At 37.1% G+C, this 16,526-nt stretch overlaps 1 protein-coding gene across 1 annotated transcript; it reads left to right on the top strand.

Annotated features, from left to right (window-relative positions):
• The first annotated feature begins 2,747 nt into the window (after positions 1-2,747).
• LOC101611028 (TP53-regulated inhibitor of apoptosis 1-like) lies at positions 2,748-3,171 on the top strand. The gene has a single exon (XM_045154542.1). It carries the CDS (start codon positions 2,748-2,750, stop codon positions 2,976-2,978), a length of 231 nt encoding a protein of 76 aa, XP_045010477.1. The 3' UTR covers positions 2,979-3,171.
• Positions 3,172-16,526: the final 13,355 nt, after the last annotated feature.

Genomic DNA, 16,526 nt, shown 5'->3' with positions numbered 1-16,526 from the left:
CTGTCACAGTACTCATATTAGGTTACTGTTAAATACTCATTCTTTTTGTCTTTTGTATATAAAAGTAGGTTAGTAGTCGAAAACATTTAAAACTGATTCATAAAAAAAAAAAATTCTTTTTCATAAAATCAGTTTAGCTTTCAGAAAAGTAATGTTCCAAGTAGCACCCTTTGAGAACTCCTGCACTAAGGTCAGCTGATTTTGCTCTAAACTAGATATTGCGATTTAGTCTCTTCAATGCTTGTCATTTATATTAGATGATTATGGTCTCTGATAAGGTCTAGACCCAAGAAGTCATAGTTACTCTAGATTAATACTCTATGACCATCTTAGAAATCAACATAACACTTTAGGAGAAAACTCCCACAGGCTATGTAGTCATAACATTCAATCTGTGTCTGGCTTTCTAGTCTAGATGCTCAATATGATGCCACTAACTAGGTTTTTGCCAACCTACCTATGCCAATCCAGTTTTCTTATAAGACTCCCTAATGGAATGTGTTTCTAAAACATTTTGTGAAATCAGCAAGGAAATATCTTATAACTTGGGACTGGTGCATGTTCAAAAGTAAAAGATACACTAAGCCTGAATTCAGCTCACATATGCATAATGTATAGCATCAGTGAATATATTGGACACAATTCGTGGTCCTTAATCATCTTCCAACCTCAAATGCTCACTTGTGTGAAATAACGAAAATGAGTTGATTCTGCCAACTGAAGCAAGACAGAAACTACAGAGATAAATCCAGTGTTGGATACAAAATGAAAGCTTGGTCCCTAGCTACATATTAGTCGACAGACAAGAAATTATTTTCCAGGGTCACGGAAGAGACTAGATTAAAGGAGAAAAGAAAATCAATATATTACATATGTGAAATATAATATAAAGCAGGAAGCTAGAAAGTATCAGAACTGGCAGGATTAAGCTGTAGGAAGAAGAAAGTGCTGGAGAAGCAGGTGGTTAGGAATGCATTCATCTGAGCAAAGACTCATGAAGACTAAACCAATATTCCTCAGAGCGTGGGAGTTACAAGCAGTTAGGGCCTCAGGCATGTGAACTCAACTGAAGGAAAGACTAGGAGCTCAGTGATCAGAATGTAGCCCAAAGGTGAGACCACCTCTTTAGTGTCTGTAGAAGGCTTCATAATTGACCTGGCCTATATTTGGACAAATCTGTGAACTTGTAGATGCTGCTATAGCAGCTCCCACACAGCAAAGCTAGGAACTCTGAATTTCCTAATACCACTCAATTTGGAAATCTGCCCAAGTACAGTAATTTACATTTTCTGGTTGCAGAGAGGTTTAATAGCAAAACTTCACTCTAGTGAAGCTACAAATATTAGAATGACTTAAAATACATGCTCAACAACTCACATGAGGTGAATTCTTTCTCCAAATAGTGGAGTATACTTAATTATTTATGCCGTAGTGGCACACAGCCATGGTGGGAAATCAAATGCTCTAGATTTGGCTAACTGATCTGCTCAGTGGAATGGAACCCATAGCTGGAGCTGGGAAACAAGTCAGAACCATATGCAAAAATGAGCCCATTATCAAGCTCCCACCAATCATGGACTACAAGAAGGCCTACACCTATTAGATTCTCTCTAAAACAATAATGGTTATCCCATTTATCAGGTGCTAACTTCACTTTCCATTGAAGAATTAGCTTCTTTTTCAAATGGATGTAGATTCTAAGGAGAGAACCAGCCCATCACACCTCAAAAGGGCTCCAGCTGAAACTTAGAGTTTTTGAGGAAATGATCAAGAATGCTGCTTCCTTAATGAAACTGGTACCAGCACAAGGGTGAAGGTGATAGACACAGAGAACACTCAACTCTTACCAAGACAGATATCCATAGACACAGTCTCCCAAGACCTCATTACTGAAGCAGACATAAAACAAACCCAACATGGCTCAGAGAAACTTGCAGAAGAGGGGGCAGAAAGAATGTTAGAGTCACACATTGGGTCATTATGCACAGAGACATTGCCTCTTACCTATAACTTACCCATAACTGTCAGGTAACCCAACACTGCACAAGCCATATTCTCCAATGAGGAGGGTCCCTGAAGAGGGGGGGGACAGGGAAGAGGCTAACAATAGTATTAACATGGCTGTGTACACACTGTGTATATAACTAATAAAAAAATAATTTATTCTGCTGAAGACACATTTTACCCAAGTATCCATGGAATGCAAATGCAAAAAATATATTTTTTTGATAATCTGCATAATACACTAGTTATCTCTCAAAAAGTTGGGCATATAATTTTTATTTTCTGTGCTAAATACATTTAAGACATCTAAGATTCTTCTCTTAAAACTGAGGAAGAATTATAAATTAAGATATTTTGTTCTCACATTAGTAATAAAAAAATTAACAATCTCAGTATAATAACTATTTTAAAATCAAATCACAATTCAATGCCTCTGTACTATGTATATAGGTGAAGGGACCAAACTGACACCATGAGAGGCTTCAATACGGTGCCACCCTAACTAGGCCTAAGTTCCAGTTTCCTGGAGAGACAGGCAAGAATTCTGAGAAAGGCCAGCTGTTAATCAACAGTGATCCTGACATGTGGCTGAAAAAAATAACCTCCCAAGGGCTGAGTCAGTCTCCGGAGACATGTCCCTTTCATCCCTTCTGCAACCCTTCTGCCCCAACCAATCAGAGATATACAACTGTAATTGCTGCTTGCCTGGCTAATCATTTTAAAAATTACCTAACCTGCTCGCCATGAACAGCGTCGGGGAGGCTTGCACTGACATGAAGCGGGAGTACGACCAGTGTTTCAATCGCTGGTTTGCCGAGAAGTTCCTGAAAGGGGACGGCTCTGGGGACCCGTGCACCGACCTCTTCACGCGCTACCAGCAGTGTGTTCAGAAAGCAATAAAGGAGAAAGAGATTCCTATTGAAGGACTGGAGTTCATGGGCCATGGCAAAGTTAAGCCTGAAAGCTCTTCTTGACCCTGAAGATGGATTCCTCACATTAGGAACAGAAAGGAGTCTGGATTTTGTCAACAAAGGCTATGAAGATAGACGTGGAATTTGATGAGTTTGGGATTTTTGTCTCTGCCTTCTGGATTTTCCTGCTTCTAGAAGATGATGAACTGTCATTCTTGCTTTGAGATGATTTCTCACTTGGAGAAATGTGCTAAAACTGAACAATTTCTTGGGATTATGGTTGCAATACATGGTCTGTAATCAGCTTTAAATACGCCTTGTATGTAAGTAATGATGAACTGGCCAAGGTGATCTTGATTTTTGCTGCAAAGGACCTTAAGTACACTCTATGGGGGTCATTGTCCATGAAGGCAGTCGGTTAGGACCTCTTTTTCCTCTCAGGGAGCTAATGCTCTTAAAAGGGGCGGGGCCCAGGCACTACGGTTCCAATCAATGGGGAGCACGGTTTTATTTTTATGTGGTAATAGTTGATTGTTGGTGGCCTGTGTTAGTGAAGGGGAGGAAGCTTTTAGCAGTGCCTGCCTTAACCCGAGTTGGATGACCAACTCAAGAGTTCACAGCATGGCTAACATTTACCATGCTTGGTTGCCAATGAAGAAGCACCTTCATTACAAAGACCTGCTGCTGCCGGTTTTCAACTCAAGCTTATCTGCACATCATTCAAAAGGAAAAATGCTGCCTCTGGTCAGATGCAGATGTGGGAAAGGTGCTTGCTTTTATCTGTCTACTGTGCCCTATATAATATCTGTAATCATGAAAATGAAATAAATTGTAGCATTAGTTTTTATTAAAAAAAAAAAAAAATTACCTAACCTGCCTGAAATTCCCCTAGACCTAGCCTGCCAAAACCTTAGTACCAATCAAAAGAGAAGGGCTAGAGTGGCTTTGCTCCTGTGGTGCTCCTGTGAAGCCTAAGGATCCATGTTCATTTATCCAGGACCCATGTATGCCAGATCCACAGGTGACACATGTGTCTGGAATTTGTTTATAATGGCTGGAGGCCCTGATGTGCCCACTCTCTCTATCTGCCTCTCTCTTACACAAGTTCAAGCAGAGAGAAAGAAGCCACAAGCCAAATTCCACAGCACACTGCAGGAGCTCCAGGCACTTTGCATATCTTTAGATTAGAATTTCAAATCCACCACCACACTTTAGGATTCCAGTGACAGCTCCTCCATCCAGGTGGCTACAGATCTAAATTACAAACTATAATAAAACACTGAATATATTGGAGGACATCTATTCAAACTACCACATTTCACCCCATCCTCCAATGAATTTGTTATGCCCAATTCTCGGCAATCCCCAGTGGCCACCAAGGAGAACCAAACACATATGCAAGGGCAAGGACTTTAATACAGGCTTAAGCTTGGTCTCTTGACTTCACCAACGCAGTGGGTTCCTGCAAGAGCCCTGAGTAGTGAGCGGGTAGGGTTTTTATAGGGATTTGAACACAGAATAAGGGGATGGGAACATGATTGGTTGATTTAAACAGTAACTGCACTTGTACTCTTCTGATTGGCTTAGGATTGGGGGGGGTCAAAGTTGGTAGGAGGGAGCTAGGTAACTAAGCAACAAACAGCAATAACATTTGTATGTATTTCGACTGGCCAAGACAGGGGAGTAGGTGGGATAAATCTCTTAATTGGCCGGGGCAGGGAGGTAGAAGGGACAAGTCTTTGCAAGTCTCAGGTGTCCTGGGCAGGAGGCAGGGCAGCTGCCTCTTTGTTCCTTTGTCTAAACTGAAATTTGCAACTTAGGCCTAACCAGGGCAGCATTCTACTGAAGCCTGTCATATCACCATTCAGTTTCTGGGTCCTTCAAATTCATAACCATCTTACATTGTCAAAGTTGTATTCAGTCCAGTTTAAACACCCCCACAATCTTTATCAACTTTGGATAGTCCAAGCCCAAGTGTCCTCTCAGATTTAAGATTGTCTGATAGCTATGAGTCCTGTAAAATCAAACAAGTCATATACTTTTAACATATCAAGGCAGAGAGTCAACAATTCCAATGGTTATAAGGCACAAGAGGGAGAGCCTGGAACAATGCAAACTCAACAACCATAAATCAAACATCAAATTTCCTCATTCAAGTCTGATATAACCAGGGACTAACAGCCTCCAGATTTTCCAATTCTACCCTTCCAGCTGGGCTGAGTAGCCAGGGAAAACTTTCATCCATAGCCAATAGCCTGATAGCCCTTGCACAGTCCTATCATATCTAAAACATCTTTGAGTCTCTGTGCAAACCACACTACACCTTCTAAAGACTCTTCCAGCCTATTCATTAGAGTCATCACACCCTACCTGTATGCCGCATCTCAGAAGCAACTCTTGAAACCATGTGCATTTCATGATCATACCACATATTTTTCATGCTTCTGAAACCAATACCAGGTGTTCAGGACCCAGCTATATTCTTAATTCAAGGACACAATAAATCATTACCTTGAAGAACAGGTTCCTTCTCCAGTCAACTCTTTCCGAGTTTGCATTTCTATGATAGTCTTTCCTCAGGCATCCTCTACATTGTTTTAATTTTTCCTTTTTTATCTTTTATTTTATTTAAGAGCAACAGGCAGAGAAAGAGGCAGAGAGAGAGAGAGAGAGAGAGAGAGAGAGAGAGAGAATGGGCCACTGCAAACAAACTCCAGACGCATGCGCCCCCTTGTGCATCTGGTTAACATGGGTCTTGGGGAATTGAGCCTTGAATCGGGGTCCTTAGGCTTCACAGGCAAGCGCTTAGCCACTAAGCCATCTCTCCAGCCCCTCTACATTGTTTTAATGTAAAGCACTTGGGCAATCTTCCTTAAAATTGCTAATATGTTTCACAATAGCAGCTTCAACCACCTAAAACCAGTCTCGATGCCTGTAATTTAAATTTGCTTGAGGTTTTCCCACCTAAAATCTGAAATCTCTCGTCAAATATCTTTAGTCAAGCATATCTGTGCATTACAAATTTAACTTTGATCAAACTCTCTGGGCCACACAGCCAGCCATTATGCCAGTAGCCCAGTTCCAATAGAGTCCTCTGCAATCTATCCTTCCCTTTAGAAAGTTCATAAGTCAAGCCTCCAAATTCATAATCCAAGACTCCAAATATAATTATTGCTGCACTTAGCATTCACAAACTCTCGTCAGAATAGTTCATGAAACTTGGCTTACCACTCCAGAAGGCATCTTCAGCTGTAAGTAGCAACTCCATGCCATTCCTCCAAAACAAAATTTTAAAAGACCAAAATCCACATGGTCAGTTTCATCTCACTCCATGTTCTGGTACCAATTTCTGTAGCAGACAGCTTCAGGTCATTGAGATGAACTTCCAGACCAGGCACAGTTATGGAGGAAGGGATTCATTGAAGCTTCAGATCCAGGGGAAGTTCCATAATGGCATAAGAAGTTGGCCTGCCTTCACACATTCAAGCAGAGAGAAAGAAAAGCCAAATTCCACAGCACACTGTAGGAACTCCAGGCACTTTGCCTATCTTTAGACTAGAAATTCAAATCTACCACCACACCTTAGGGTCCCAGTGACACCTTCTTCAGCAAGGTGGCTGAAGATATAAATTAAAAATTATAATAAAACACTGAATATATGGGGGGGCATCTATTCAAACTACTATAACTTTGACACAAAAGGACCAAAGTTCAATTCCCTAGGACCCATGATATCCAAGGTGGCACATGTGTCTGGAGTTCATTTGCAGCTGCTGAAAGACTCAGTGTACTCATTCTCTTTCTATTTGACTCTTTATATCTCTCAATGTCTGTCAAATAAATAAAATTAAATTAAAATAAAAATTATAAAAAGAATTACTATTGCTAAATTTAAATTATGATGATTACTATGGCTTATTATGTTGCAATCCAAATCTTTTTCTAAAATGCATGATTAACCAGCAGATTATTCTTCAATCACATACAGAAATTAAAATGTTAACATATTTCTCACCTGACATTTTATTTTTGCTTTGTTATTTTTTTGAGACAGTCTCACTATATAAATCAAAATGCCTTCAAACTCACTGTGTAGTCCAAGCTGGCCTCAAATTCTTGATCCTCCTGCCTCACATTCCCAGGTGTTGGGGCAACATGTGTATGCCACCATGCCAGACCCTCATATGATATCTTAGAAAACTAAAAAATTGTATTTTCAGTAGATTTGTCCAATATATGATAACCAAATAAGTTATTTTTCTACACGTTTGAAATTTAAGATTTTTCAGTTTGTCATCTTACACACTCAATAATTCCTCAACATGGGGAACTCTGTGGATGGAAACCTTTTTAAAATATTTATTTATTTACTCATTTATTTATTTGAGAGAGATGGAGAGAGAACAAGAAAGAAGCAGAGAGAGAGAGAGAGAGAGATCAAGAGAGAAAGAATAGATGAGCAAGGTCCTCTAGCCCCTGCAAACAAACTCCAGATGCTTGTGCCATCTTGTGCATCTGGCTTACATAGGTACTGGGAAATCAAACATGGGTATGTGGGCTTCACAGGTAAGCACTATAACTGCTAAGCCATCTCTCCAGCCCAGAAACCTTATTTATCATCCAAACACTAATTTTTATGTTATAATATTTATTTATTTGCATTATTAAAAAAAAACTTTATACAGGGGCCAGAGAGATGGCTTAGCACTTAAGGTGTTTGCTTGCTTAGCCAAAGGACCCTGGTTCGATTCACTGAGACCCACATAAACCAGATGCACAAGGGGGTGCATGTGTCTGGAGTTTGTTTGCAGTGGCTGGAGGCCCTGGCACACCCATTTTCTTTCTCCCTCTCTCTGCCTCTTTCTCTCTCTCTCTCCCTCAAACAAATAAATAAAAAATAATGTTAAAAAAATCTTTATACAGCTTTTTGCAGTTAACTGGCTATGGATTTTGAAATGCTAGCTAACCTTAAAAGTGATACTCTCTTTACATTTAAATCGATGACTTGAAGCTAGAGAGACTGCCCAATGGTTAAGGCACTTGCTTCAAACTGATGGCACAGTCATTCCCAATTTGACTTCAATTCATATATTTTTAATTCATAAACTTTACTTTAGAGTCATAATATTTAGTTTATTTCAATCAGTAAAAATTTCTTGACAAACTTCTTATAAGCCATATAGATAACTTGTTTGTTGAATAAATTTTAAGCCAAATACAATATTTGCCATCTAAATAAATAGATTAAGCAAGTACATTAATATTCTCTGTGAAATTAGTTTTGCTATTAAAGCTATTTTCTGATTTCCAAATTTTAAACATGATACATAAGTATATAATGTTTCTATGTAATACTCTAAGAAAAAGGTAAGATCCTTTTAGAGCTAGCAGGTATAAAATTTTTAATTGAAATTAAAAAAATAACCAATATAACAAATAATTATGAACCAGATTGATCCCCAAAGAGTTCTTAAATGACTTGGGATAACTAAGGTTTGGGGCCCAAAACAGGGCTGACTGGAATATTCCCAGTGCTCACAGTATAGGTAGACATGTGTGAGTATGAATATCTGAATGCCTTGAGATGTCAATTTATGTGTTTGTATACTCTTATGTATGTGGCTATCTACCAGGGTTTTTGTGTGGGCAGATGATCGTCTTCTCTTTATCAGCTTCATACTTCATTCTTACTGTTATGGAGAGAGAGAACAACATTGATCCTGACTTAACAGTCTAGATCCAGGTGCCCATAGGTATGACTTTTGTCCTACTCAGGTCAGCTTTTCAGTGAGTACTGAGATAAGAAATCACTGATCTTATTGGACATCCCTTTAGATCTTCATAATAATCCTCACAAAGTTCATATCTTATACTGATCCCAATATTTCTTACTCTATAGTGAAATCCAAATGATTACAATAGCAAATATGCCTTTATGATTTTCAGTGAGACACAATATTCTAAGTTCTGAATATGTATTATTTTGTTTAATATTGACCACAATCTACTGTTCTATCATGCCTCTACTTCCCTGCAACCAAAAAGTTGGGAAAAAAATTATCCATGGCTACACACTTAGAAAGAAGTAGAATAAAAATTTGAGAGCAGCCTTTATTGCTGCAAGACCTCAGTGCTCAACCACTAAACTCTGTTTGGAACAATTGGGTTAAATGAGGTTTAACCCAAAACTGATTGATTTTTTTGCTATATAATTTCTTCCAACTAACTTCTAACAAGTTATGGATTATATATTTACCAGATAAGAAAATAAAACAAAGTTTCCCAAACATATAGCCATCAACTTTTTATTTTCATGAACTACCCAATGATAGTAGCAGAATATTCTTTGGGACTGTAATAACTTGCTTTCCATTTTCAGTTAATAAAAGCACTACACAAGAAACCATTGATTCATAAGGAATGGAACAAAAGTTAAGTCTACTTATTCTGATTGCTATAGCTTAAAAATCATGTTGAAACAATCCCCAAATCCATAACTCAATGTTATTTGCAAGTGGTACCTGTGGGAAGCAATTGAGATTGGATAAACCCATTGGGATGATACCCTTACAAAAGGTTTGATGATTTTATGAAAAGATTTCTGAGTCCACAAAGACCATGATGTGTTCCTCTATGCTGTAATGCAGCAAGAATATTCTTATCACATCATGCTCTTGAACTTCCAAGCCCTTTTGAACTATCAATTAGTATGACTTGAATTTTTTCCCCACAATTTATTTTATTTTATTCTATTTTGTTAAGTTTTTCAAGGTAGGGTCTCACTCAAACCCAGGCTGACCTGACTATTGGTAGCCTCAAGTTCTCAGAGATCTACATACTTCTGCATTCCTAGTACCGAGATAAAAGGCATGTGCTATCATGACCAGCTATTTTTTGTTGACAACTTAGATAGATAGATAGATAGATAGATAGATAGATAGATAGATAGATAGAGATAGAGATAATATACCATGATAAAAATCACCTCCTACAACCCTCTACTTGCTCACTCCTATAGCTCCCCTCCACTGAATCCGTCTTTCCAACTGGTCTCCCTTGTACTTTGATCATTTTTTTTTTCCTCCTTTTTCAGGTCTTGTATAGGTAGCATCAGTCACTGTGATGGCCTCTGTTCTTGAATAAATTATGCAGTCTTAAGTTTTTATTTTTAACAACAGAAAATGTACTATGACAATGGTTTAATTTTTTCACATACTTTATGAAACTAATGAATGTAACAACATTAATAGATAAAATCACATATGTTGCCTGCAAACAAATTCTTCAAATTACTTTAAAATAATCAATACCACAGAAAGAAAATAGCTTGTTTTCAGGCAAATAGGGGTTGTAAAAGAATGTTTTATCATGAGTTTTTGCTTCAGTGACTTTAGGACAAATTAAATGTCCTAAACTGAAAAAAAAAAATGTCAATTTGTTAATGCCCAGGGCATAATGCTCCAAGAATTTATCCTATGAATGACTAGTAACTTTGAAAGTGTTTAACTACTGTAATTACCTTAGGGTTGCTGAGACAAAACAGAAAACCAATAGCAGATGATGGAAGAAAAGCATTTATTTTGGCTTACAGTATCAAAAGGAAACTTTATTATAGCAGGAGAAAGCATATCATGAGTGGTGTCTGGACTTCACTTCTTCCACAATAAGTGGAAAGAACAGCTAGAGAGTGAGCCAAACTCTGATAAGAGGGAGTTGGTTATAACTTTCCTATGCCCATCCCCAGAAATAGACCTCCTCAAGCTAGGCTCCACCTCCCAAATTGCCATTGGCTGGGGACCAAACATTCAGGAACCACGAATTTATAGGGTACACATGCACATTCACATTACCACAGCTAAACCGATTGACAAGACAAATTACAGTGAATTTTTTAAAATTGGGCCTAAAGAAGTAAGTTTTTGCTAGAAATATTATCCTCAAGTAGATAACTTAGAGTGTAAAGAGACCACATTCAGAGGAAGGATTTGAAATGCACATGAAATGGTTAGGAAAAGGCATAGAAAGGGTATGGCCTTTAAATTGGACAGGGTTTAGGGCAAGAGAGGAATAAATTCTAAAAAGAGTATATCAGGACTTACATATAGAGATGAGAGAATACAGAGAAGAAAAGTCATAGTTCCTGGTGGCCCATGTCTATGAACAGAGGAACCAGTACCAGCCATGAGATTCCCTTAGGCAGATCCTCTTGGGCAGAGGACATGGTGTGATGCTGTTAGCACAGCATGGGAAACCTGACCTTCTTCCAGCATTATGATTATCAGCTAGATATGACCTTACTCCCTGCACATCACTGGACATATTTAGGAGATATTTTCAGCTGTCATAACTGTTTTAATGTAGGATTTCTTATTAAAATAATTTAAAGTCTTCACTGTAACACTATATTTAATATTTAAGACTAACATTATTGCTACAATACACTGCTTATTAACAATTTAATGGAAAATTTTAAGAGTTTTGTTTCTGAAATCAATAGATTATATGCTTTAGAGAAAAACATTCTGAATGTAGCTAAAATGCTGGATGACTATAAAGATTGTATTTTTAATATCATTAAGTGGTTGGTAAAGCATTCAAAAGCTAAGAGACTAGAAGGTACATGAATGCAATGTTTTTCACATAATTGGGAAAGTTGCCCTAAGGGCTTATCCAATTGTAAGCTAGTAACCACCTAGAGCAAAGATGCTTTGGATAATTAATTTGACAAAACTCAACTGTCAGCAACCATCAACTATATAATCCTGCTATGCTTTCCTGGTCACCTAGGGTAGAAACAGAGGGTGGAAATTTAGGGAGACATGTCTGCACATTAAGAACAAAAAACCAAACTGTTATGTACAAAAAGTAGCCAGAGCATTTGAATAGACAATTGAACTGCATACCAAAGCCCACCTTGAAGGTACACAGGCCAATAGTGATTTCGGAGTTCTAGAAGAAGCAACAATAATAAACAACGGGAGAAAAATTCATCATTCCCATCAACCAGTTATTTCTGTAAACAGCCTTCCTGATGCAATACTTATTACAGAAAAATTAAAGGGCAAAATAGGGAGACAAAACATGAATAAAAGTCAAACCAAACCACTTATTAAAAGCCAGTAGCAACAGTTACAGAAGACCTAGACCCAAGAACTGAGGAAAAGAAAGATGAGAGAGAATGAGATCCAAATTTTACAAAGAATCCCCTAGAAGCATCTGACAGCCCAGCCGAGCACTCATCAATCAAAACATCTGTGTGAGTAAATTAACTGGTGGCCAGAGGGAAAAAGTTAGCCAGTATAATCTTCCAAACACAATACAACAATTCTGTTGTGACTGTGCTCCTGCCTTAGTACAAAGAGAAGACTTGACATCCTCAAGATTTCCAATAGAGGAGGAAGTTCTAGTCCCCATAGGAAAGAAAGCTAGAAAGCTAGTCTAGTAAGAGTATTCTCTAATTCCTCTTATCAAAGCCTAAAATCGAGCCTATGGGAACCAAACTATTTCCAAGTTATGTAAAAGGTCCAAAACAATGACCAATAATATCCATAGGGCTTAAAACATATTGTCAACAATACAATATTTAAACCATATCTGGCATAAAATCAAAAGTAAAAAACAAATTAAGCAGAAGAAAGTCAAGATCAGGACAAACATCAAAGATGTAGAAATGGAAAAATGTATTAAAGAATATCATTGAAAGCTTGATTATTCTATAATGGATTAGTGAATCTCTGGCAATGCTAATAAAGGGGAAAAAAGAGAAGAGATGATGGAAAGATGGCTCAGCAGTTAAAGGCACTAGCTAGCAAAACCTGATGGCCCAGGTTTGATTCCTCAGTACCCATGTAAAGCCAAGATGCACAAAGTTGCACATGCACCTGGAGTTTATTAACAGTGGCAAAAGGTCCTGGTGTGCCCATACTTACTTTCTCTCTTCCTCACTCAATGAATAAATAAATAAATAAATTTTAAAAGAGGGAGAGAGAAAGCATAAACTACTGAAATCACAAATAAGGGGAATAACATGACAACAGATTCTAAAGGCAGAATGGAATATCATAAACAACTTTACCTCAATAATTTTCATCCTTAGATGAAAAAGACGTCATATATATATACCGGACCTTCAAAGAAATTTTTCATCCTAAATGGCTTCCTGGAAAATTCTAAACAACCTTTATTCAAAAATGGAAGATGTCATGTCCTTATCTTGATTTCAGTGCCTTCACAGTGTATGAGAAAAGACTTGTGCAGTTATATACTTTAAATATATGAATTATGTCTACTTGGAAATGTTTTAAAAATTATATGCCCATTTATAGAAACTAAACAATGTTCAAAGGAAAATGTTTAGTACTTAGTAAAAAAATGAAACTAAATGGATGCTAAAGTATTGTTTTACTGCTCCCACCAATTTTGAAGATAAAAAGATCAAATAAAGGCTAACAAAGTTGTATATGTACTAGAATATTTTCATACTGTTTGTGGAATTAGTTTTTATCAATCATGTGGAAAACAGGAAAACATAACAAATATGTGATATATATGTATATGTATATGTGTGTGTGTGTGTGTGTGTATATATATACATATACATATATATATGAATATGGTAACATATATAATACATGTGATACACAACAGTATTAAAATGTGATATATGTTAACTGTATAAATATGTACAAATAATGGTATGCATTATATCGTATGTGCATAGTTGTATATAAAATATCTGTTTTAGTTTAATACTAATTTTCTTTAAGAAATTTTTTATGCTCAAAATTTATCTTAACAGTCAAGAAGGAGCTCTCTGGATCAATATAATTACTTCATTATGCAAAACAGAAAACAATGGAAAAATCCCCATGATGAAGAGAGATTTTCATAAATCATGTCACTGATTCATTATGAAACACTAATTAAGACAGAAAATGTGTGAACAAATGAAAATGTAGATGTCACTCTATTATGCACATGTTACATTTTAACGATATTAAATTGTGTATTTATGAATGAGACAACAAAGTCTGTCTGTAACATGTCAAAATAAAAATAGTTTTTCTATAATTGGAACAATATTGGTGATTTACAATTTCTCCTGTCACTATTACAATTTTTTCGAGGGGGGTTTCATGGTAGGGTCTCACTCTATCCCAGGTTGACCTGGAATTCCCTATGTAGTGTCAGGGTGGCCTGAAACTTGCAGAAATCCTCCTACCTCTGCCTCCCAACTGCTGGAATTAAAGTTGTGTGCTTGGCACTCCATTTTATCAAAATGTCACTTACAAAATAGATTCTATTCTCTTTATGAGTTATTCTTTCTTTGATACAACACTTTTTAACTTTTTTCTATATATTTCTATATATTTATTTGCTAGCAGATAGAGACAGAGAAAATGGGTGCACCAGGGCCTCCATCCCCTGCAAATGAACTCCAGACACATATGCACTTAGTGCATCTGGTTTTATGTGGATACTATGGAATCAAACTTGGGTCATTAGGTTTGCAGGCAAGCATCTTAACTGCTGGAGCCATCACTCCAGCCCTGAACTAACACATTTTAATGTAATTCTTGTACATTTTGTTCTCCTAATTTCATCAGCAAGTGGCAGTCATAGAACTAACTTCATTATATTGAAATGTATTAGCTGAGTGAGTTGGTGATGAATGCAGTAGTGCATATAAATGTAACAAAGACTGTAGTTGGGGAAGTATCTGTTAGGATGGTGCAGTCTATATAATACACCAAAAATAGTAAATTGTGAGAAAATTAGCAAAAGCAGCAGCCAGTATAGAACTTGGCACAAATATCCACAGAAACTTGTCTCTTGCACTGTCAATTGACCATTCATGGAGATTGCAACAGACAGGATTTCAACAGAACCTTGTTTGACTAAAGAAGAGACAATCTCAAAATAGTAAGAAAGATATTCTCATTTTCTCTCTCTCTCTTCATCGCACTCATCATAACTCCAGCAAGTAGGTGACATTTGAGGGAAGCATAGTGGTTCAGAAACCCACCAATCATGTCTTTCATATTACTAACATTTGTCTTTATGTTAATATATATCTTCAGTGAATTTGAAAACTCAGACTCAGAGAGAAGCCCTCACTGCTCTCTGGAGAAGAATGGGTTGTACACCAAAAGGAAAATCTCAGATGACTTTGTATACCCCCTTTAAGCAAAGCTGTTCTTACTCTTGGTTGGATAATCTGCTTTATTTTACATATGGCAGTGAAAATGGAGGAGTGTCAAGATTCATCTACAAAAGAATAAGGATAACTGAGTGTCCACCATGTTGCCAGGGCTCAGGAGAAATTGCAGAGTAAGAGATGACATGAACATGAATACTGCCTTCACTGCTAGTCTGATAACCACTTCCAGCATTATGGTAACAGACACAGTGACCAATCAACACCTATCAAAACAGAAATACAGAGGCTGTAGACACTAAACTAGACTGACAACAGACCTGCCATGGCTAAGGGAAAATTTCGGAAAAGGAGATGAAAAGATTGTAAGAGTCACAGGGTGGGTAGCAATACCCTGAGACACGGTCACCCTGCTACTGCACAGGAACTAAGTGAGGCCTTCATGCCCCACAGTAAATACCATACACTATGAGGGAGGGCCTCCAGGGTGGTGGGGGCCAGGGCAAGGGGATAGAAGAGTATAATCTATTATATTTTATGTAAAATAAATTTAAAAGAAAACACTAGGAAGAATCACCCCAAAACCAAATACACTTCCATTTTTACATGTTTGGCTATGATTTTTGTCATCTGTAATCCAAGTTATATTATAGAAGTCTGCATTTAGATCACTAGATGTTCTATTATGTTATTATAAAAAACATGCTGTATCAAATTTACTGTATGTACATGGCTCCTTTCACAGTTCTCACACAAACTTCTGAAATCTTCTAGGAGTGCTATGGACACTGTGAGTGACAGCACATGTTTTATAGTATGTGTCACTGTAAAATAATTATCACCATTATGAACTGCTATGGAGGAAAGATGAATTTCTAAGACAATCTATAAGAGCTCTTTGCTTGCAAGACTATATAATGTTACTCATAAAATAATGCTAGCAAACATCATATTGTATAATTTAAGTTTGAGGCACTAAATTATTAAATTCACTTTTGGAAGAAAAAGTGTGTAACTCTGAACTGCTTTCTCCATTTTTAGAAAAAGCTGGCTTTGGTGAGGATTAATTTATCAAATCTAAATTAATATGAACATTGGTCTTTATGTATTAGGTCCTACCACAAAATTATCACTCAAAAATTAATAGTGTTATACACAACTAACCTGAAAATTTTTTAAATGCAAATAATTTATTGATCAATTCCAGTGTAGAAGCAAGGGCAAAGTCTATAGAACACTGGTGCCCAGGGGAATGCTTGGTCTACTGAAGGAACACTGATATCAAACATACTCCAGTGTATCATCATCTCCTCAGAAGCTTATAATGGGTCTGTAGTGCAAGCAGAAACAATGTGGTTAAATGCAAATGCTAAATAATGACATGAAACATGAAATAGGCTCATCACTTTGAAACGGCAGAAATAATATGAGCCAGTTTGTGTCAAATTCCTTAG

This window comes from Jaculus jaculus, chromosome 7 (assembly GCF_020740685.1).
Source record: "Jaculus jaculus isolate mJacJac1 chromosome 7, mJacJac1.mat.Y.cur, whole genome shotgun sequence".
NCBI lineage: Eukaryota > Metazoa > Chordata > Mammalia > Rodentia > Dipodidae > Jaculus > Jaculus jaculus.
This window is presented reverse-complemented; position numbering and strand designations above follow the sequence as displayed.